The 23,811-nt window shown below is 42.3% G+C and overlaps 1 protein-coding gene across 5 annotated transcripts in view; it reads left to right on the top strand.

Annotated features, from left to right (window-relative positions):
* TAOK1 (TAO kinase 1) overlaps nt 1-23,811 on the top strand; it is a 164,518-nt gene that overhangs the window by 61,000 nt on the left and 79,707 nt on the right. For all 5 annotated transcript variants that reach the window (XM_008965146.4, XM_034942166.3, XM_055101577.2 and 2 more), the window contains one exon: nt 14,507-14,578. In XM_008965146.4, coding sequence (XP_008963394.1) covers nt 14,507-14,578 — 72 coding nt within the window. The remainder of the gene's footprint in view (nt 1-14,506; nt 14,579-23,811) is intronic.

The following is a 23,811-nucleotide window of genomic DNA, read 5'->3' as shown; positions in this document are numbered from 1 at the left end:
ATCACCTGAAATAGAAACTCTAGATCCACTGACAGTAACTCCCATTTCACCCTCCACCCAGCCCCTGGTACCTGTAATCTCCCTTGGTCTCGATGAATTTGCTTAGATATTTCTAGATATTCATAGAAATGAAGTCAAACAATATTTATTCTTTTGTTTCTAGCTTATATTATTTAACTGATTGTTTTTGAGCTTCATCCATATTGCAGTATCTGTGAGAACTTCATTCTTCTTTATAGCTGAATAATATTCCATTGTATATTAAACCATAATTTGTTTATCTATACATCTGTTGATGAACACATGGGTTGTTTCCACTTTTGACTATTGTGAATGATGCTGCCATGAACATTGATGTGTATCTGGTTGAGTCCCTGTTTTCAATTTTGAGTATGTACCTAGGAGTGGATTTGCAGGTTCCTACAGTATTCTGTGTTTGTTTGTGGGACTGCCTAACTGCACCACAGCAGCTGCACCAGTCTTTGTTCTATGTCTATGGATTTGCCTATTCTGGATACTTCATAAAAAAGAAATCGTACAATATTTGACCTTTAGTTTCTGGCTTACTTTTTTTTTTTTTGAGATGGAGTCTCGCTCTATCGCCCAGGCTGGAGTGCAATGGCGCGATCTCGGCTCACTGCAAGCTCCGCCTCCCGGGTTCATGCCATTCTCCTGCCTCAGCCTCCCGAGTAGCTGGGACTACAGGCGCCCACCACCACGCCCGGCTAATTTTTTGTATTTTTAGTAGAGACAGGGTTTCACCGTGTTAGCCAAGATGGTCTCAATCTCCTATAGGCACGTGCTACTAACCCCTGGCTAATTTTTGTCTTTTTAGTAGAGACGGGGTTTTGCCATGTTGGCCAGGCTGGTCTCAAACTCCTGACCTCAAGTGATCCTCTTGCCTTAGCCTCCTGAAGTGTTGGGATTACAGGTGTGAGCCACCACACCTGGCCTATTTTGAGTTAGATTTTTTTGTTTTGTTTTGTTTTTGTTGTTTTGAGACAGAGCGTCGCTCTGTTGCCCAGGCTGGAGTGCAGTGGTGCATTCTCAGCTCACTGCAACCTCCGCCTCCTGGGTTCAAGCAATTCTCCTGCCTCAACCTCTTGAGTAGCTGGGATTACAGGTGCATGCCACCATGTCTAGCTATATTTTGAGTTAGTTTTTATATATGGTGTGAGGTAGAGGTCTAACTTCATTCACTTAGATTTTTTTTTTTTTTTTTTTGAGACAGGGTCTCTCACTCTGTTGCCCAGGCTGGAGTGCAGCAGAGTCATCATGGTTCACTACGTCCTCAGCCTCCGTGGGCTCAGGTGTTCCTCCCACCTCAGCCTCCAGTATGGCTGGGACCACAAGCATGCACCACCAGGCCCAGCTAATTTTTTTGCTTTTTTTTTTTTTTTGGAAATGGGGTTTTGCTGTGTTGCCCAGGCTGGTGTTGAACTCCTGGGCACAAGCAGTCCACCCATCTTGGCCTCACAAAAGTGCTGAGATTATAGGTGTGAGCCACCACACCTGGCCCCAACTTCATTCTTTTGTGTGGGTAAATCCAGTTTTCCCAGTACATCTGTTAAAGAGACTGTTATTTCCCCCATTGAATTGTCTTGGCATCCTTGTCAAATCAGTTGATCATATTTCGTAGATTAATTTCTGATCTCTTAATTCTATTCCATTTATCTGTATGTCTATCTTTATGTCAGTACCACACCGTTTTGATGACTGTAGCTTTGTGGTAAGTTTGAGATCAAGAGGTTTTATTCCTCCAACTTTGTTATTCTTCTTAAGGTTTGTTTCAGAGCTCCTTGAAATTTCATATGAATTTGAGGATTGGCTTTTTTTTTTCTTATTACCACTTTCCAGTTGACGTGGCTTTTTTATTTCTGCAAAAAAAGACTTAGAATTTTGATAGGGATTGTGTTGACTCTATAGATCACTTTTGGTAGATCTATAGATCACTGTCTTAATAATATTAAGTCTTCTAATCCATGAACACAGAATGTCTTTCTAAACTTTTATTTATAGCTTTAATTTCCTTGAGCATTATTTTGCATTTAGTTGCAAATGTTTCACCTCCGTGCAACATATTCTTAGGTTTTTTTGTTTTTTTGTTTTTGAGACGGAGTCTCACCCTGTCACCCAGGTTAGAGTGCAATGGTGCGATCTCGGCTCACTGCAACCTCGGCCTCCCGGGTTCAAATGATTCTCCTGTCTCAGCCTCTCAAGTAGCTGGGACTACAGGAGCATGCCACCATGCCCAGCTAATATTTTGTATTTTTAGTAGAGACGGGGTTTCACTGTGTTAGCCAGGATGGTGTTTTTTGTTTTTTGTTGAGACAGTCTTGCTTTGTCACCCAGGCTGGAGTACAGTGGCACGATCTTTGCTCACTGCAACCTTTGCCTCCCAGGTGATTCTCCTGCCTCAGCCTCCTAAGTTGCTGGGATTACAGGCGCACACCACCACACTTGGCTAATTTTTGTATTTTTAGTAGAGACAGGGTTTCACCATGTTGGCCAGGCTGGTCTCGAACTCCTGACCTCAAGTGATCTGCCTGCCTCAGCCTCCCAAAGTGCTGGGATTACAGGTGTGAGCCACTGCATCTGGTCATTCCTACGTATTTTATTCTTTTAGATGCTAGTGTAAGTGGAATTACTTTCTTAATTCCATTTGAAATTGTTCATTGCTGATGTATAGAAACATAGCTGTTTTTTGTATCTTCATCTTGTACCCTACAACTCTGCTGAGTTTGTATGTTCTAGTATCTTTCTGTTGGATTCTTTGAAATTTCTACGTACAGTATTATATCATTTGCAAATGGAGATGGTTTTACTTCTTTCTTTTCAACTTGAATGGCTTTCGTTTTTCCTGTCTTAATACCCTGGGCTAGAACTTCCAGTACAGTGTTGAACAGCCATGGTGAAAGTGAGCATGTTGTCTTGTTCCTGATAGTAGTGAGAAAGCCTTTTCAGCCTTTTACTATTGAGTATGGTGTTAGCACTGGGTTTTTAATAAATACCCTTTATCATGTTGAAGAAGTTCCCTTTGTTCCTGTTTTTTTGAGTGTTTTTATCATGAAAGTATTGTATTCTATCAAACGCCTTTTCTGCATCAAGCTGGATCATGTGTTTTTTTTCCTTCATTTTATTAATGTGGTATATCAATTGATTGATTTTGTTAGTTTAAATCACCCTTACATGTCTGTGATAAATCAAACTTCATCACGGTTTGTAATTCTTTTAATATGCTCTAGGTTTCTGTTTGCTAGTATGGTGTTGGGAATTTTTCATTCCACATTTGTAAGAGATGCTGGTCTGTAGTTTTCTTGTGATGTCTTTATCTAGTGTTGGCATCAGGGTAATACTGGCTTCATAGGGTGCTTTAGGAAGTGTTCCCTTCTTTTCTATTTTTTGATAGAGTTTGTGAAGGATTGGTATTAGTCTTCTTTAAATGTTTGGTAGGGCCGGGCGCGGTGGCTCATGCCTGTAATCCCAGCACTTTGGGAGGCCAAGGCAGGCAGATCACCTGAGGTCAGGAGTTCGAGACCAGCCTGGCCAACATGTCAAAACCCCGTCTCTACTAAAAATACAAAAATAAGTTGAGTGTGGTGGTGCATGCCTGTAGTCCCAGCTACTCGGGGAACTGAGGCATGAGAATCGCTTGAACCCGTCCGTGAGGTGGAGGTTGCAGTGAGCCAAGATCATGCCACTGCACTCCAGCCTGGGGGATAGAGCGAGACTCTGTCTCCGGGAAAAAAAAAATGTTTGGTAGAATTTCCTAGGGAAGCCATTTGGTTCTGAACTTTTCTTTCTTGGGAGGTTTTTGATTACAGATTCAATCTCTTTACTTATGATAGGTCTGTTGAGATTTTCGATTTTCTTGAGTTAGTTTAGTTTGTAAGTTTCTAGGAATTTGTCTATTACAGGTTGAGCATCCCAAATCTGAAAATCCAATGCTCGTTGGAGCATTTCAGATTTTGGATTTTCAGACTGGGGATACCCAGCCAGTAAGTATAATGCAAATATTCCAAAATGTGAAAAAATTTGAAATCTGAAACACTTCTGGTCCCAAGCATTTTGCACAAGGTATACTCAACCTATAATGTTCTCATATAGTTCTATTTCTTTTTTTGTTTTGTTTTGTTTTTAAAACGGAGTCTCGCTCTGTCGCCTAGGCTGGAGTGCAGTGGTGTGATCTCAGCTCACTGCAAGCTCTGCCTCCCGGGTTCACTCCATTCTCCTGCGTCAGCCCCCCAAGTAGCTGGGACTACAGGCGCCTGCCACCACGCCTGGCTAATTTTCTGTATTTTTAATAGAGACGGGGTTTCACTGTGTTAGCCAGGATGGTCTCGATCTCCTGGTCTTGTGATCCGCCTTCCTTGGCCTCCCAAAGTGCTGGGATTACAGGCGTGAGCCACAGCATCTGGCCATATAGTTCTATTTCTGTAACGTTCTCCCATTCTTTTCTTCTCTTTTTTTCTTTTTCTTTTTCTTTTTTTTTTTTTTGAGACAGAGTCTCACTCTGTCTCTGTCTCCCAGGCTGCAGTGCGGTGGCATGATCCTGGCTCACTGCAACCTCCGCCTCCTGGGTTCAAGCACCTCTCCCACCTCAGCCTTCCAAGTAGATGGGAATATACAGGTGCATGCCACCATACCTGGCTAATTTTTGTATTTTTTGGTTGAGATGGGGTTTCACCATGTTGGCCAGGCTGGTCTTGAACTCCTGACCTCAGGTGATCCGCCCGCCTCGGCCTCCCACAGTGCGGGGATTACAGGCGTGAGCCACCACCCCTGGCCTTTTTTTTTTTTTTTTTTGAGACGGAGTGTGGCTCTGTAACCTAGGCTGGAGTGCAATGGCGTGATCTCGGCTCACTGCAACCTCCACATCCTGGATTCAAGTGATTCTCCCACCTCAGCCTCCTGAGTAGCTAAGATTACAAGTGCGCACCACCATGCCCGGCTAATTTTTGTATTTTTAGTAGAGACGGGGTTTCACCATGTTGGCCAGGCTGGTCTTGAACTCCTGACCTCAAGCGATCCACCCATCTCGGCCTCCCAAAGTGCTGGGATTACAGGCGTGAGCCACTGCACCTTGCCTGAGTTTACTGATTTAAGTGCCATCCAAACAATGCCTTCGCAGAAACATATAAATAGTATTTGACTAAAGATCTGGGTACCATGGCCTAGCCCAGTTGACAGATAAAATTAACCATAACAAAAGGCCAGGCACGGTGGCTCACGCCTGTAATCTCAGCACTTTGGGAGGCCGAGGCAGGCAGATCAGGAGGTCAGGAGATCGAGACCATCCTGGCTAACACGGTGAAACTCCATCTCTACTAAAAATACAAAAAATTAGCCGGGTGTGGTGGCGGACGCCTGTAGTCCCAGCTACTTGGGAGGCTAAGGCAGAAGAATAGCGTGAACCCGGGAGGTGGAGCTTGCAGTGAGCCGAGATTGCGCCACTGGGCTCCAGCCTGGGTGACAGAGTGAGACTCCGTCTTGAAAAAAAAAAAAAAATTAACCATAACACTGTTATATGATTACTCCACAGTTTGTTTCTCCATTCTTCTGTTGGCAGAAAGCTTTACTGTTTACGGTTTTTGGCTATTATGAATAAAGTTGCTGTGAACAATTCATGCACAGTTATTTTTTATGGATGTTTTGATTTCAGTAAATATCAAGGATGGGGTTATTGAGTCATCAGGCAAGTTTATGTTAGTTTTATAATCAATTCCCAGATGTTTTTATCAAGAGGGAGAAATTTTACAGTCCCATCAGCAGTGTATGAGAATTTGGTTTGCTCTTTATCGTCTCCAACATTTGGTATTGACAGTCATTTTAATTTGCATTCTGGTGGGTGTGTAGTAGTATTTCAATATGGTTTTTTTTGTTTTGTTTTGTTTTTGTTTTGAGACGAAGTCTCGCTCTCTTACCCAGGCTGGAGTGCAATGGCACAATCTTGTCACACTGCAACCTCTGCCTCTGGGTTCAAGTGATACTCGTGTCTCAGCCTCCCCAGTAGCTGGAATTACAGACATGCGCCACCACACCTGATTCGTTTTTTGTGTTTTTATTTTTTGTTTATTTATTTTATTTGTTTTTTTTTGTGAGACAGAGTCTCACTCTTTTGCCCAGGCTGGAATGCAGTATTGCAATCTCGCCCCACTGCAACCTCTGCCTCCTGGGTTCAAGCAATTCTCCTGCCTCAGCCTGCCGAGTAGCTGGGATTATAGGCGTGCGCCACCACACCCAGGTAATTTTATTTTATTTTTATTTTTTATTTTTTTGTATTTTTAGTAGAGACAGGATTTTACCATGTTGGCCAGGCTGGTCTTGAATTCCTGACCTCAAGAGATCCACCCGCCTTGGCCTCCCGAAGTGCTGAGATTATAGGCATGAGCCACTTTGCCCAGCCTAATTTTTGTATTTTTACTAGAGATGGGGTTTCACCATGTTGGCCGGTTACTTAAGGAGAATTTGTAGATTTTTGAGCTTCTGCTTTTCAGCTTCCTTTTCTGAGATTGTGCTTTTGTTAGCTTCTGACTCTGGCTTCTGTCTCCTCAGCCTGGCTTTCTTCTTGGACTCTGTTTTCCTTTCACAAGTTCAGAGATGAAGCTGGGGTAAATTTGGAGTTCATTTTGCATACTGTTGTTTTTTTCAAGGATTGTAGTCTCTAAAGTTATGCCTGCATTTGTTGCTCTCTGGTAATTTTATATAATTGTTTTACATATATTGCCTGCTTTGTCAGCTCACTGCAAACACCGCCTGCTGGGTTCAAGTGATTCTCCTATCTCAGCCTCCCGAGTAGCTGAGATTACAGGCGCCCGCCCCCACTCCCGGCTGTTTTTTTATTTTTATTTTTAGTAGAAACGGGATTTCACCATGTTGGCCAGGCTGGTCTCGAACTCCTGACCTCAAGTGATCCACCTGCCTCAGCCTCCCAGTTACAGGCATGAGTCACCACACCCGGCCTCATTCTTTTTTTATGGCCGAATAGTACTTCATTGTATAAATGTACCACATTTTCTTTATCTATTTGTCTGTTGGTGGACACTTACATTGTTTCCAGCTCTTGGCTGTTGTGAATAGTGCTGCAGTAAACATGAGAGTGCAGATATCTCTTTGATAATACTGATTTCCTTTATGTTGGGCATATACCTAATAGTTGGATTGCTGGATGATATGGTAGCTCTATTTCTAGTGTTTTGGAGAACCTCCATCCAAACTCTTCTTCATAGTGGTTGTGCTAATTTACATTCCCAACAGTGTACAGGGGTTCCCTTTTCTCCACATCCTCACTAGTCATATTATTTGTACTTACCTGGGCTTTTCATATATCCTTCTGTAAAGATGTGGTGTTTTGGAGCAGTGGGTCTTTCATTGTTATATTGGAAAGTTTTGAATTTCAGCAGGTTTTCCTCAGACCTCTTTAGGCCTGCCTATATGATCTACAAAGTGGTGAAAGTAATGTTTCTTGCCCTTTTCCTTTTATTAAAGAGACAAAGTCCCATCTTGGCAAAATATCAATGATTTAACTTTTTCAAAATAAAACTATAAAATTGCATTATCCCAATTCTAGAACTTTGTCAGTAGTCTTTTTTTTCTGAGACGGAGTCTCACTCTGTCACCCAGACTGGAGTGCAGTGGCACGATCTCAGTTCACTGTAACCTTCACCTCCCGGGTTCATGCAATTCTTCTGGCTCAGGCTCCTGAGTAGCTAGCATTACAGGCATTTGCCAGCACACCTGGCTAATTTTTGTATTTTTAGTAGAGACCGGGTTTCACCATGTTGGCCAGGCTGGTCTCGAACTCCTGACCTCATGATCCACCCGCCTCGGCCTCCCAAAGTTCTGGGATTACAGGCATGAGCCACCACACCCGGCCTGTCAGTAGTCTTTTTTGACAAGTATGACTGAAGTTGGTATGTCTAGGATCAAGGGTATAGTGGGAACTAAAGATGTAATGGGAGAAAAGAAAGATAATCAAGGGCTCTTGAAATACCTGCTACATTACCCTAAGAAATATGGGCTTTATTCTGAAGTCTTCAGGGAACCACTGAAGTACAAAAGAAATATTTTATTTTCATTTGTGTAGTAAAGTTTACTCTTGTATTAATGTAGAGGAAAGGTTGGCATGTATCAGAGATCGAAGCAGAGAGACTGATTAGGATGCTTTTATAATAATTTAGGAAAGAAATGCAGAGAGCTTAGTAGCAGTGAGAGTGGAGAGGTAAGTAAACAGTTGAGAATGAAAGTTTTAATCAGTAGAATAAAGAGTATTTATATTCTGATAAGATAAAGGGTGCATGTGGTAGTGTCTCACTCCTAGAGTAGAATTATTAAAGAGAGTGAGAGGAAGTGATTCTCTGTTGTTTGCACCTCCTTATGTAATAATTGCTAAGATTCTTCTACCCAAGCTGGATGATTTCAGAGAGCTGTAGTTGAAGGTCTCATAGTCTCAGAAATAAGATTCTAACAAGAAAACAAAAACAAATTGTTGTAAGTCAGATATCTGGAGCTGATTTAGGAGAGACTCGGAAATTAGGCATAATGTGTGATCCTGGATTAGAAAAAAAAATCCTGTAAAGAGCATTACTCAAACGTTGGTGAAATTTGAGTGCGTACTATGTATGCATCTGGATAATGATATTATATCAGTGCTGAATTTTCTACATACGGTAATTGTACTTTGGTTATTCATGAGAATGTTCTTGTTTTTAGGAGATACATGAAGAAGTGTTTTAGAACTAAGGATCAGAATATTCTCTAATGGCTCTTTAATTATAAAATAATGATAACAAAAGGTATATTTAGATAGAAAATCTCAAAGGAAATGTGGCAAAATGTTAACCAAGAATTTTTCTATAGACAGGGCCAACAAACTACAGCCCTGACACCAAATCCAACCTGTGATGTGTTTTTGTTCAGCTCCTAAACTAAGGACAGTTTTAACATTAAATAAAGAAGAATATGCAACATAGATTGTATGCGGCCCACAGAGCCTGAAATTTCTACTACTTGCCTTTTGGAGAAAAACTTTGCTCACTTCTGATCTAAAGGAAGGCATAAGAAGGGTTCACTGTGCTGTGCCAACTTTGTCATATGTTTGACAGATTTGTGTAATGAAATGTAGAGAGCGAAATTTTTTTTTTTTTTTAATGCTGATTTAGGGGGCCAGGAAACTCTCCAATTCAGGTTAGGACCATCCCAGAAACAATTGAATGAAAGCACAGAGGAGTCAAGGTTAATTAACTCAAAGCAGGTTTTTTCTGTTATGTTTATTGATGTGTGGGAAACATGAACATGTAGATGAGGAAAGTTTGAATGTAGTCCAGAATTGAATCTTTTTGCTGCAATTCTATTTCTGGGTCACTAATCTTCATATTTTGTGGTATCAGAGAAACCCATGCACACACTGTTCTGTTGTTACATTTCCTCTCATCCCCACTCCATGACGGGATGAAATGTGCAGTGTTTGTTTATAGACTATCTAAAGGAAGGACCCTCTGGTCAAATTTTTTTAGGTGGCTAAAAATAGCTCTTTAACACACTTCTGAATTTTAATTAATTGGCAGGGATCACCTTAAATTAAAAAATACTCAAATTGAGTCAGCCAGCATGGCTGTTTCATCAGGCAAGCTAATCAAGGACTGGTATCGTAGTGAGTATTTGAAACTAAACCAGAGTCAGATGTCCAAAAGGATCACTGTCTCTAGATTACCAGGAAGATAAACATAATCTTTTAGTTTCCAACACCTTAAATAGAACCAATGTGATGTCAGTAGATGGGTCACACAATAAGAAATATAATATAAAAGCCAAAGAGAACACTGGCTTGGGAACCAGGCAGCTTGCTAACAAATATGGTAGACCATGTATGGTCCCAGCAAAATCATTTATTTACTTTCTAACAAAGTGGGTTTTTGTTCATTTCTTGAAACGGGATGTAATATTTACCTCTTGTTTCCTAGTATAAGATTTTACTAATCTGTGCTCTCTTAGCAGGTTTGCAAGTTTTATATTTTCAGTGATTACAGTAAATTGTTCGGTGTTGTTCACATTAGTCTCATAAGACCATTTGTATATAATTAATTGATATACTGATTTCAGATCATTCTTATGAATTTATTAAAATAGATCCCAAATGTATCTTCACAGACAATTTCCTAGTTTGAAACAAAATTATTTATTGTGTGTATTTTCTTTTTCCTACTCTCTCTGACTATTTCTGTTCCCGTTTTTCTCTCAACAGCATCTAGTTTGTCTTTAGGACTACAACTTATTTTGTTTTTGCTCTTTTTCTCTCTGGAGGTGAGAATAGATGATGTGTAGTATTGTGTTCTTCGTTAGTTACTTATAGTTCATTTGGTTCTGTTCTACACAGTGTTTTATTATGTAAACAAACACTTTTGCAAGCTTTTCTTACTGTTACTTTCTACTAGAACATTCCATCTTTTTTTCAAGTTCATTTGTTAATATTCTGTCATGTCAAGTAAAATGTAGAAATTATTTATCCCTTTCCATATTCTTTATGCTATTCTTGTCATATGTATTGTATCTACATATATTATAAACATATAATACAATGCCATAATTTTTGTTTTAGGTAATTTTTTGCTTTGTAAATGCAAAATAATGAAATTGGACTGCTGCCTCATACTATATATAAAAATTAACCCAGGCCAGGCACGGTGGCTCATGCCTGTAATCCCAGCACTTTGGGAGGCCAAGGCGGGCAGATCACCCAAGGTCAGGAGTTTGAGACCAGCCTGGCCAACGCGAAACCCCATCTTTACTGAAAATAAAAAAAATTAGCCGGGCATGGTGGCATGTGCTTGTAATCCCAGCTACTCCGGGGGCTGAGGCAAGAGAATCACTTGAACCCGGGAGGTGGAGGTTGCAGTGAGCCGAGATCGCGCCACCGCACTCCAGCCTGGGTGACAGAGCAAGACTCCATCTCAAAAAAAAAAAAAAATTAACTCAAAATAGATGAGAGACATAAGTTTAACAGTGAAAACTATAATACTCTTAGAAGAAAATGTAGGGATAAATCTGCATAACATTTGTTTTCACAAAGCCTTCTTAGATGGGACATTAAAAGTGTGAACAACAACAACAGGATAAATTGGACTTCTTCAAGATTAAAAACTTTCCTGCTTCAAAGCAGTGAAAAGACAACAGGAGAAAATATTTGCAAATGGTATATCTGACAAGGGACTTGGGTCTTGAATATATGAAGAACTCTTACAACTCAATAATAAAAAGACACTCAATTTTAAAAATAGGCAAAGGACCTTGAATCAAGATTTCTTCAAAGAAAATATACAAATGGCCAAGAAACACATGAAAAGATCCTCAACCTCATTAGTCATGAATTTTGACTTTATGCTAAATGAAAGAAGTCAATTACAAAAGACCACATATATGATTACATTTGTATGAAATGTCCAGAATGGGCAAATCTCTAGGGACAGAAAGTAAATTACTGCTTAGGTCTGGGAGGTAGGTAAGGAGACAGGAGACTGATAGCTAAAGAGTTTATGGGCCAGGCGCGGTGGCTCACGCCTGTAATCCCAGCACTATGGGAGGCCAAGACAGATGGATCATGAGGTCAGGAGATCGAGACCATCCTGGCTAACACGATGAAACCCCGTCTCTACTAAAAAAAAAAAAAATACAAAAAAATTAGCTGGGCGTGGTGGCGGGCACCTGTAGTCCCAGCTACTCAGGAGGCTGAGGCAGGAGAATGGCATGAACCTGGGAGGCAGAGTTTGCAGTGAGCCGAGATTGCAGCGCTGCACTCCAGCCTGGACTACTAAGCGAGACTCCCATCTCAAAAAAAAAAAAAGAAAAAAAAATGTTCTGCAATTGACCGTTCTAATGGTTGCACATATCTGTGAATGTACTAAAGGCCATTGAATTGTGTACATTAAAATGGGTAAATTATATGGTATATGAATTATTTCTCAATAAAGCTGTTATATGACCTTTTAGTCCTATTAATCAAAATCAGGGGGCTCACAGGTAGGTGAGTAGAGAACATTTTGGAAAAAGAAATTCATATCTAACAAGACTTATGTGGCTAGATCTACTTCACCCTTTACAGTGAGTGGTACAGGTTTCCACTAACCAATCCACTAGCAGTTGAAATTAAAATGTCCTTAGTTCTTCACTGTACTTATGTAGCAGAACACAGATAATAAGCTCTGTCTTTTTTTTTTTTTTTTTTTTTTTTTTTGATACAGGGTCTCTGTTGCTCAGGCTGGAGTGCAGTAGCGCAATCTCAACTCACTGCAACCTCTGCCTTCTGGGTTCAAGCGATTCTTGTGCCTCAACCTCCCGAGTAGCTGGGACGACAGACATGTGCCACTATGCCTGGCTAATTTTTATATTTTTGGTAGAGACGGGGTTTCACCAAGTTGGCCAGGCTGGTCTTGAACTCCTGACCTCAAGTGATCCACCCGCCTCGGCCTCCCAAAGTGCTGGGATTATAGGCATAAGCCACCATGCCTGGTCTTATTTAATTTTTTTTTTTTTTTGAGATGGACTCTCACTCTGTTGCCCAGGCTGGACTGCAGTGGCTCAAGTGCAATGGCATGATCTCGGCTCACTGCAACCTCTGCCTGCCATGTTCAAGCGATTCTCCTGCCTCAGCCTCCTGAGTAGCTGGGATTACAGACGTGCACCACCACAACTGGCTGTTTTGTATTTTTAGTAGAGACGGGGTTTCACCATGTTGGTCAGGCTGGTCTCGGACTCCTGACCTCGCAATCCGCGCGTCTCTGCCTCCCAGAGTGCTGGGATTACAGGTGTGAGTCACCGCGCCTGGCCCTTACTTAATTTTTTAAAGCAACCTTTATTGAGGTATAATTTTACAGGTGCTGTCCTTTTTTAAAAAAAAAGTTTTTTGAGGTATAATTTACATACCATAGGTCTACCAGTTTTAAGTGTACAGTTCAATTATTTTTAGTAGATACAAGTTTTGTAGCCATCACTACAATCCACTTTTAGAACATTTTGTCTTTGGGAATTCATTAGAGCCTGAATTGAAAACGAGTTCTTGCACAGATGGTTTGAGATGGTTTCTAACCCTTTTACTAAACTCATTTTAAATATTTCACAGCTATTGCCTTGTACTTTCTTAATAGTTATTTTTTTGTGTGTGTATAGTGGGAGTTTCGCTCTTGTTTTCTAAGAGTTAACTGTCAAGTTTCTGTGCTTTTTTTTTTTTTTTCCAGATTTTCCACAACAGTATTAAATAATCATCATGACAGCATTTTAAGGAGTCTGGTCTTGATCCTGATTAGCAGTTGTTTTCAATAGACAGCATATGTTGAGGAATTACCTTGCTAATTTTGTTTTTCTAAGAGTTTGGCCTTCTCTACAATTGAATACATTTAGCGTTAGGCCTGTCTCACATTTTCAGCATTTATTGAGAGTTTATATATATTTTTCCCCTTGACTTTTAAAAGATGTGGTGAATTATGAAATGTTTTTCTAGTTTCAAAATCTTTTGCATTCCTGTGTGTTTTGTTTTTTGAGACAGTGTTGCTGTCCAGGCTGGAGTGCAGTGGCATGGTCACGGCTCACTGCAATCTCCGACTCCCAGTTTCAAGCGATTCTCCTGTCTCAGCCTCCCAAGTAGCTGGGATTACAGGCGTGCACCACCACACCCGGCTGATTTTTATATTTTTAGTAGAGATAGATTTTCACCATGTTGGCCAGGCTGATCTCGAACTGCTGACCTGAGGTGATCCACCCGCTTCACCCTCCCAAAGTGCTGGGATTACAGGTGTGAGCCACCACGCCCAGCCTGTAATAGTATATTTTATCCAAAGGAAAAATCTTTTAATGCCCTGTAAAATTTGGTTTGCTAATTTTAGAGTTTTCCCATCTATATTCACAAATGCAATTGGTACCTAACTTTCAATTTTGTACTCTTTATGAGGTTTCAGTTATAGGGTTAAACTGCCTTTGTAAAATTAATGGGATAGCTCTTCTATTTTTCTCTTATATATTCTGGAAAGTTCCTTTGGTAAAACTGTTTTTCACTGAAGACTATGTTAAAGATCATTCATTGGTATTCTTTTCAATCTGCCATCATTGTTTTACTCATGTTATTGTCTTTAGGTCAGTTTTAGTAATTTATTCTTTCTTAAAAAGTTGTCTGTTTCATTGAGATTTCAAACTTTATTAGCATAGACTTTTATACACTTGTATTGCATTGTCTCTTTGTTTATAGTACTACTCAAATTTCTGTATTTTTCTTCTCAGATTACTCAAAGGTTTATTTTCTTATTTTTTTACTTTGCTTTATTTTCTTTTTAAAGTACTAGCTCCAGGATAATTTTATAAGTATTGCTGTATAGTGTTATTTTTAAAATTTTCTTTAAAAGTGGTTTTGATGTCCTTTTTGACATGGTAGTTTACAAATGCTTTTATATTCGCAAAGAAATAGTTGCCTAGATTTCACCTGTTAATTTTTACAGTGCTTCTTTCTTTCTTTCTTCTTTAGGCACGAGATGTGCGTACCAATGAAGTGGTGGCCATCAAGAAAATGTCTTATAGTGGAAAGCAGTCTACTGAGGTAGGTTAAATATGTACATTCTTGTTTTTTTCTTATATTTATCTCAGAATAAATATATACATTCTTTTTTTTTTGAGACTGAGTCTCGCTCTGTCGCCCAGGCTGGAGTGCAGTGGTGCAATCTTGGCTCACTGCAAGCTCCGCCTCCCAAGTTCACGCCATTCTCCTGCCTCAGCCTCCCGAGTAGCTGGGACTACAGGCACCCGCCACCACGCCCAGCTAATTTTTTGTATTTTTAGTAGAGACGGGTTTCACCGTGTTAGCCAGGATGGTCTTGATCTCCTGACCTCGTGATCCGCCTGCCTTGGCCTCCCAAAGTGCTGGGATTACAGGCGTGAGCCACCGCGCCCGGCCAATATATACATTCTTATTGGTATGTTAGAGGAAGACATAATTTTTAACTGGGGAGGAAGGTTGGGAATTTTTTAAGTGTTAACAGGTGAAGTATACACATCTTAAGTGTATATCTCAATGAATTTATTTTCACAAACCGATGTACCCATTTAACTCTAATAGTACTGAGAGCCATAAACAGAGCATTATTGGTATCTCCAAATCCCCCCTACTCTTGCCTCCTGCTTTTATTTTTATTTATTTATTTATTTATTTATTTATTTATTTATTTATTTTTATTTTTTTTAGATAGAGTCTTGCTCTGTCACCTAAGCTGGAATGCAGTGGCACAATCTTGGCTCACTGCAACGTTCGCCACCTCTCAGGTTCAAGCAGTTCTCCTGCTTCAGCCTCCAGAGTATCTGGGATTACAGGTGTGCGCCACCACACCTGGCTAATTTTTGTATTTTTAGTAGAGACAGGGTGTCTCCGTGTTGGCCAGGCTGGTCTCAAACTCCTGACTTCAGGTGATCCACCTGCCTTGGCCTCCCAAAATGCTGGGATTACAGGTGTGAACCACTGTGCTCGGCCTGCTTTCAATTTTTTTTTTTTTTTTTAGGAGCTGGAGTCTCGCTCTGCTGCCCAGGCTGGAGTGCAGTGGTGCAATCTCAGCTCACTGCAACCTCTGCCTCCCGGGTTTTAGCAATTCTCCTGCTTCAGCCTCCTGAGTAGCTGGGACTACAGGTGCATGCCACCATGCCAGGCTAATTTTTTGTATTTTAGTAGAGACAGGGTTTCACCATGTTGGCCAGACTGTTCTCGAACTCCTGACCTCAGGCAATCTGCCTGCCTCGGCCTCCCAAAGTGCTTGGATTATAGGCGTAAGCCACCGCTCCCAGCCTTAATTTTTTAAACTGTCATTTTAAATATTCTCTGTTTATCTTGGAAAGATTATCAGTTTCTAAAAAATTAAAGTAAAATAAGATGTACTTGACAGTAAATTATACTGGATATGATCTTTTTTTTTTTGAGACAGAGCATCTCTCTGTCCACCAGGCTGGAGTGCAGTGGCGCGATCTTGGCTCACTGTAACCTCCACCTCCCAGGTTCAAGTAATTCTCCTGCCTCAGCCTCCCAAGTAGCTGGGATTACAGGCGCCTGCCACCACACCTGGCAAATATTTTGTATCTTTAGTACAGGTGAGGTTTCACCACGTTGGCCAGGCTGGTCTTGAACTTCTGACCTCAAGCAATCCACCTGCCTTGGCCTCCCAAAGTACTGAGATTACAGGCGTGAGCCACCGCACCTAGCCTGTGATCTTTAAAATGGTTTAAACATTGTTTAATGCCTGTTTTAAACAAACTTTAATCAACATGAATGTATATCTAGTCTGAGAAACGAGCAATGTATAACAATTTGAAAAATTAGAAAATGAAATTATTAATGCTACATTGAATGTACTTTTTAGTTCACTAATATTCTAATTAGTTCTCTTCAGATTATATTCTACCTAATTTCATAAATTTATTTATGAAATGTAGTCTGCTTTTAAAAATCTGCAATTCTGCCTGGCACTGTGGTTCACACCTGTAATCCCAGCACTTTGGGAGGCCGAGGTGGGTGGATCATTTTGAGCCCAGGAGTTCGAGACCACCCTGGGGAACATAGTGAGATTTCCCCCCTCCCCCGCCCCATCTCAGTCAAAAAATAAAATATTTATAAATGAAAAAAGAAAAAGAAACTCTAGAATTCTCTTTAATCTTTAAATTTTTTAAAATTATTTTTAATTGTGGTAAAACATACAACATAAAATTTGCCATTTTAACTATTTTCAATTCCACATTTCAGTGGAATTAAGTGCATTCACATTGTTGTGCAACCATTATCACCATGCATCTCTAGAATTCTTTTTATCTTGCAACATTAAAACTCTGTAGTCATTAAACAATAATTCCCCAGCCTCTTGCAACCACCAGTCTACTTTCTGTCTCCATAAATTTGACTAGGTACTTAATATAAGTGGAATCATTTGGGATTTGTCTGTGACTAGCTTATATCACGTAACCTAATATCCCCAAAGTTCATCCATGTTGTAGTTATGTCAGAATTTCCTTCCTTTTTAAGTCTGAAAAATATTTCATTGGGTGTATGTATATCTACATATGTATCTATATCTGTCTGTTTCAGAGTCTGATTAGTCACACCTAGAACAAAAATTTTCATTTACCACATCATCTTTTAATATCTAATGTTGGCGTCCTTCATGAAAATTTTTTTATATTAAGGAATACATTTTTTTGAGTCTGCCTTCCAGAGTATTCAAATTTGAAACTTAGACCATAGAACAGATTTTCTGGATTTAGCATTTTATAATGTATCTTCCACATTTTACACAAAACACTGGAACATATTTTGTTGTGTTCTGTTAAGGCCTTGTGAAATAACATAGGAGGTATATGATCTTAAATCTAGTATACAGCATTTCTTATTCTATTTATACTGCTTTCCTTGCCATTAAGAATATAGCCCAAATCAGTGATAAAACTTAAAATAATTAAAAAGAGCAAAAACAGATTTCTAGTCCTCCTCTCACACCTACTAAATCTGTGGAATTTCTGGGTATGGACCAAAGGATCTGTATTTTTAGAGTTCTCGGGTTGCTTCTTAAGAGTAACTATGTTTAGGATGTGGCCTAAGTGTTTAAGGTTGTCATGAAGTAGCTTAAGACCAAAGGTTTAACTGTATTTCCTGATAGGTATAGGTATTAGTGAATAAGCCTCTTAGTAAACTATGTAGGAAAAGATTTTTGTACTGCTTGGTTTTTTTCTGTGAACTTTTATATATAATAGCTAATTATTCACTAGCATTTTAGAGTCTGCATTTAGGAACTTAAATCTCAGAGGAATTACTTCATTTGAGTTAAACCCTAACATTTGGTAATAGAAATGAGCCAAAAACACAACAGGTGAACTTTATGGTATATAAATTACATATCAATAAAACTGTATTAAAAAAGAAAGGTTGGACTTTTGAAGAAAAATCACTGAATATGGTATATAGTTATCAACATGATTGGTGTATGGTTGTAAAATTTTAATGAGTCATTAATGATAAATTTTATCAAACTCAAATTTGTCTTACCTACCTTGAGTGAAATAATTTTGTAAATTATATAATTGAGTTGTAAACTATAGGCATGACTTGGAGATATTGTGGGTTTTGTTCTCAACCACTACAATAAAGCAAATATCATAATAAAGCAAGTCACATGAATTTTTTGGTGCCCAGTGCATATGAAAATTATGTCTAGGCCTGGCACAGTGGCTCACGCCTGTAATCCCAGCACTTTGGAAGGCCGAGGCAGGCGGATCACTTGAGGTCAGGAGTTTGAGACCAGCCTGGCCAATGTGGTGGAAAACCCTGTCTCTACTAAAAATACAAAAATTAGCCAGTCGTGGTTGCAGGTGCCTGTAATTCCAAGGTACTTGGGAGGCTGAGACAGGATAATCACTTGAACCCAGGAGGAAGAGGCACGAGAATCACTTGAACCCAGGAGGCGAAGGCTGCAGTGAGTCAAGATTGTGCCACTGCACTCCAGCCTGGACAACAACACAAGACTTCATCTAAAAAAAATATATATATATGTCCATGCTATACTGTAGTACCGTAGTCCATTAAGTGTGCAATAACATTTTGTCTAAAAAAGACAGTGTATGTACCTTAATTTTAAAATATTTTCTTTCTTTCTTTTTTTTTTTTTTTTTTTTTTTTTTTTTTTTTCTTTTTTTCTTTTTTATTGATCATTCTTGGGTGTTTCTCGCAGAGGGGGATTTGGCAGGGTCACAGGACAATAGTGGAGGGAAGGTCAGCAGATAAACAAGTGAACAAAGGTCTCTGGTTTTCCTAGGCAGAGGACCCTGCGGCCTTCCGCAGTGTTTGTGTCCCTGGGTACTTGAGATTAAGGAGTGGTGATGACTCTTAACGAACATGCTGCCTTCAAGCATCTGTTTAACAAAGCACATCTTGCACCGCCCTTAATCCATTCAACCCTGAGTGGATACAGCACATGTTTCAGAGAGCACAGGGTTGGGGGTAAGGTCACAGATCAACAGGATCCCAAGGCAGAAGAATTTTTCTTAGTACAGAACAAAATGAAAAGTCTCCCATGTCTACCTCTTTCTACACAGACACAGCAACCATCCGATTTCTCAATCTTTTCCCCACCTTTCCCCCCTTTCTATTCCACAAAACCGCCATTGTCTTCATGGCCTGTTCTCAATGAGCTGTTGAGTACACCTCCCAGATGGGGTGGTGGCCGGGCAGAGGAGCTCCTCACTTCCCAGTAGGGGCGGCCGGGCAGAAGCGCCCCTCACCTCCCGGACGGGGCGGCTGGCCGGGCGGGGGGCTGACCCCCCACCTCCCTCCCGGACAGGGCGGCTGGCCGGGCAGAGGGGCTCCTCACTTCCCAGTAGGGGCGGCCGGGCAGAGGCGCCCCTCACTTCCCCGACGGGGCGGCTGGCCCGGCGGGGGGCTGACTCCCCCACCTCCCTCCTGGAGGGGGCGGCTGGCCGGGCAGAGGGGCTCCTCACTTCCCGGTAGGGGCGGCCGGGCAGAGGCGCCCCTCACCTCCCGGACAGGGCGGCTGGCCGGGCGGAGGGCTGATCCCCACACCTCCCTCCCGGACGGGGCGGCTGGCCGGGCGGGGGGCTGACCCCCCCCACCTCCCTCCCGGACGGGGCGGCTGGCTGGGCAGAGGCGCCCCTCACCTCCCGGATGGGGCGGCTGGCCAGGTGGGGGGCTAACCCCCCCACCTCCCTCCCGGACGGGGCGGCTGGCCGGGCCGGGGGCTGACCCCCCCCACCTCCCTCCCAGACAGAGCGGCTGGCCGGGCCGGGGGCTGACCCCCCCACCTCCCTCCCAGACAGAGCGGCTGGCCGGGCAGAGGGGCTCCCCACCTCCCAGTAGGGGCGGCCGGGCAGAGGCGCCCCCCCCACCTCCTGGACAGGGCGGCTGGCCGGGCAGGGGGCTGATCCCCCCACCTCCCTCCCGGACGGGGCGGCTGGCCAGGCGGGGGGCTGATCCCCCCACCTCCCTCCCGGACGGGGCGGCTGGCCGGGCGGGGGGCTGACCCCCCCACCTCCCTCCCGGATGGGGCGGCTGGCCGGGAGGGGGGCTGACCCCCCCACCTCCCTCCCGGATGGGGCGGCTGGCCGGGCAGAGGGGCTCCTCACTTCCCAGTAGGGGCGGCCGGGCAGAGGCACCCCTCGCCTCCCGGACGGGGCGGCTGGCCAGGCGGGGGGCTGACCCCCCCACCTCCCTCCCGGACGAGGCGGCTGGCCGGGCAGAGGGGCTCCTCACTTCTCGGTAGGGGCGGCCTTTTTTTTTTTTTTTTTTTGAGATGAAGTCTCACTCTGTCGCCAGGCTGGAGCGCAGTGGCGCAATCTTGGTTCACTGCGACCTTCGCCTCCCGGGTTCAAGTGATTCTCCTGCTTCAGCCTCCCGAGTAGCTGGGACTACAGGTGCCCGCTACCACGCCTGGCTAATTTTTTGTGGTTTTAGTAGAGACGGGGTTTCATCATCTTGGCCAGGATGGTCTCGATCTCTTGACCTCGTGATCCCCCCACCTCGGCCTCCCAAAGTGCTGGAATTACAGGCGTGAGCCACTGCGCCCAGCTTAAAATATTTTATTTCTAAAAAAAAAGTTAATGAAAATTTGAGCCTTCAGCATGTCATACTATTTTTGCTGGTTGAGAATCTTGCTTCCATGTTGATGGCTTCTGACTGATCAGGGTAGTGGTTGCTGAAGGTTAAGGTGGCTGTGGCAATTTCTTAAAATCTGACAACAGTGAAGTTTGCCCATCAGTTTTCTCTTTCACAAAAGGTTCCTCTGTAGAATGCAATGATGTTTGACAGCATTTTACCCATGATAAAACTTTCAAAATTGGAGTCAATCCTCTGTAACTCTGTTACTGCTTTATCAACTAAGTTTATGTAATATTCAGAAATTACTTTCTTTGCCCATCTATTACAAATAGTTTCTCATCCACTCAAGTTTTATCATGAAATTGCAGCAGTGTAGTCACATCTTCAGGCTCCATGTGTAATTCCAGTTTTCTTGCTGTTTCCACCACATCTGCAATTATTTCCTCCACTGAAATATTGAACCCCTCAAAGTCATCCATGAGGGTTGGAATCCACTTATTGCAAACTCCTGATAATGTTGCTAATTTGCCCTCCCATCAGTCGGAAACGTTCTTAATGGCATCTAGAATGAATTATTTCCAGAAGATTCTCAATTTACTTTGCCCATATCCATCAGACAAATTGCTGTCTATGGCAGCTATAGCCTTTGTGTGTTCTTTTTTTTTTTTTGAGATGGAGTTCATTCTTGTCGCCCAGGCTGGAGTGCAATGGCATGATCTCGGCTCACTGCAACCTCTGCCTCCCGGGTTCAAGCGATTCTCCTGCCTCAGCCTCTCGAGTAACTGAGATTATAGGCCTGCATCCCCATGCCTGGCTGATTTTTGTATTATTAGTAGAGACAGGGTTTTGCCATGTTGGCCAGGCTGGTCTCGAACTCCTGACCTCAGGTGATCCACCTGCCTCGGCCTCCCAAAGTGTTGGGATTACAGGCGTGAACCACCATGCCCAGCTGCTATAGCCTTTCTTTCTTTCTTTCTTTCTTTTTTTTTTTTTTGAGATGGAGTTTCGCTCTTGTTGCCCAGGCTGGAGTGCAATGGCACTATCTCGGCTCACCGCAACCTCCGCCCCACTGGGTTCAAGTGATTCTCCTGCCTCAGCCTCCCAAGTAGCTGGGATTACAGTCATGCACCACCACGCCCGGCTCATTTTGTATTTTTTTAGTAGAGACAGGGTTTCTCCATGTCGGTCAGGCTAGTCCTGAACTCCCGACCTCAGGTGATCCGTCCGCCTCGGCCTCCCAAAGTGCTGGGATTACAGGCGTGAGCCACTGTGCCCTGCCGGCCTTTCTTAAATAATAAGGCTTGGAACTCGAAATTATTCCTTGATCCATGGGCTGCAGAATGGATGGTGTATTAGCGGGAATAAAAACAACATAAATCTCCTTTTATATCTCTATCAGAGTTCTTGGGTGGCTAGGTACACGGGCAAAGACCAGTAATATTTTGAAAGGAATCTTTCTGAGCAGTAAATCTCAACCGTGGCCTTAAAATATTCACTAAACCATGCTTAAATGGATGTACTGTCATCCAGGCTTTGTTGTTTCATTGAACAAGCACAGGCAGAGTAGGAGTTTTGGAATGGTAAATGTGCATTGACTTCAACTTAAAATCACAAGCTGCATTAGCCCCTAACAAGAGAGTCAGCCTGTCCTTTGAAGCTTTGAAACCAGGCATTTCATAGTTGCTCTGTAGCCATGAAAGTCCTAGATGGTATCTTCTTCCAATATAAGGCTATTTCATCTACACTGAAGATCTGTTGACTGGGCATGGTGGCTCACACCTGTAATCTCAGCACTTTGGGAGGCCAAGGTAGGTGGATCACTTGAGGCCAGGAGTTCGAGACCAGCTTGGCCAACATGGTGAAACCCCGTCTCTACTGAAAATAGAAAAATTAGCCAGGTGTGGTGGCAGGAGGAATGCTTGAACCCAGGAGGCACAAGTTGTAGTGAGCCAAGATCGTGCCACTGCACTCCAGTGTGGATGGCAGAGTGAGACTCTCAACAACAACAACAAAAAAATCTGTTGCGTAATGTAGCCACCTTCATCAATGACACATTGGCTAGATCTTCTGGATAACTTGCATGTAGCCTCTACATCAGTACTTGCTGCTTCACCTTGCACTTTTCTTTCTTTCTTTTTCTTTTTTTTTTTTGAGACAGAGTCTCTCTCTGTTGCCCAGGCTAGAGTGCAGTGGCACTATCTTGGCTCACTGCAGCCTCTGCCTCCTGGGTTCAAACGATTCTCCTTCCTCTGCGTTTCCTCCCTAGTAGCTAGGACTACAGGCACGCATCACCACACCCGGCTAATTTTTGTGTGTTTAGTGGAGATGGGGTTTCACCTTGTTGGCCAGGCTGGTCTTGAACTCCTGACCTCAAGTGATCTGTCCGCCTTGGCCTCCCAAAATGCTGGGATTGATTATAGGAGTGAGCTACCGTGCCGGCCTACCTTGCATTTTTATTTTACGGAGATAATTTCTTTCCTTAAACCTGATGAAGCAACCTCTACTAGCTTCCAACTTTTCTTCTTCAGCTTCCTCACCTCTCTCATCCTTTGTAGAGTTAAAGAGAGTTAGGGCCATCCTCTAGATTAGACTTTGTTTTACGGGAATGTTGTGGCTGATTTGATTTTCTATCCAGACCATTAAAGCTTTCTTCACATCAACAATAAACTTGTTTTACCTTCTTATCATTCATATATTCACTGGAGTAGCACTTTAAATTTTCTTCAATAACTTTTTCTTTGCATTTACAACTTGGCTATTTGGTGCAAAAGGCCTAGCTTCAAAGCCTGTCTCAGCTTTTGACATGCCTTTCTCACTAAGCTTAATCACTTGTAAGTTTTGAATTGAAGTGACAGATGTGTGAGTATTCCGTTCACTTGAACACTTAGGGGTCACTGTGGGGTTATTGATGGCCTAATTTCAACATTATTGTGTCTCAGAGAATAGGGAGGCCCAAGGAAAGGGAGACAGACCGGGGAATGGCTGGCTGGTGGAACTGTGAGAATACATGTTTATTGATGAAATTCACCATCTTATATGGGCACAGTTCATGGCTCCCCAAAACAATTACAATAGTAATGTAAACAATTACTGATCACAGATCACCATAACAGGTATAATAATAATGATGAAAAAGTTTGAAATATTGTGAGAGTTACCAAAAGGTGACACAAAGACATCAAGTGAGCCCATGCTAT

The sequence above is a fragment of the Pan paniscus genome, chromosome 19 (genome assembly GCF_029289425.2).
Source record: "Pan paniscus chromosome 19, NHGRI_mPanPan1-v2.0_pri, whole genome shotgun sequence".
Lineage (NCBI taxonomy): Eukaryota > Metazoa > Chordata > Mammalia > Primates > Hominidae > Pan > Pan paniscus.
Note: the sequence above shows the minus strand (reverse complement) of the source record. Positions and strands in the feature narration are given on the sequence as shown.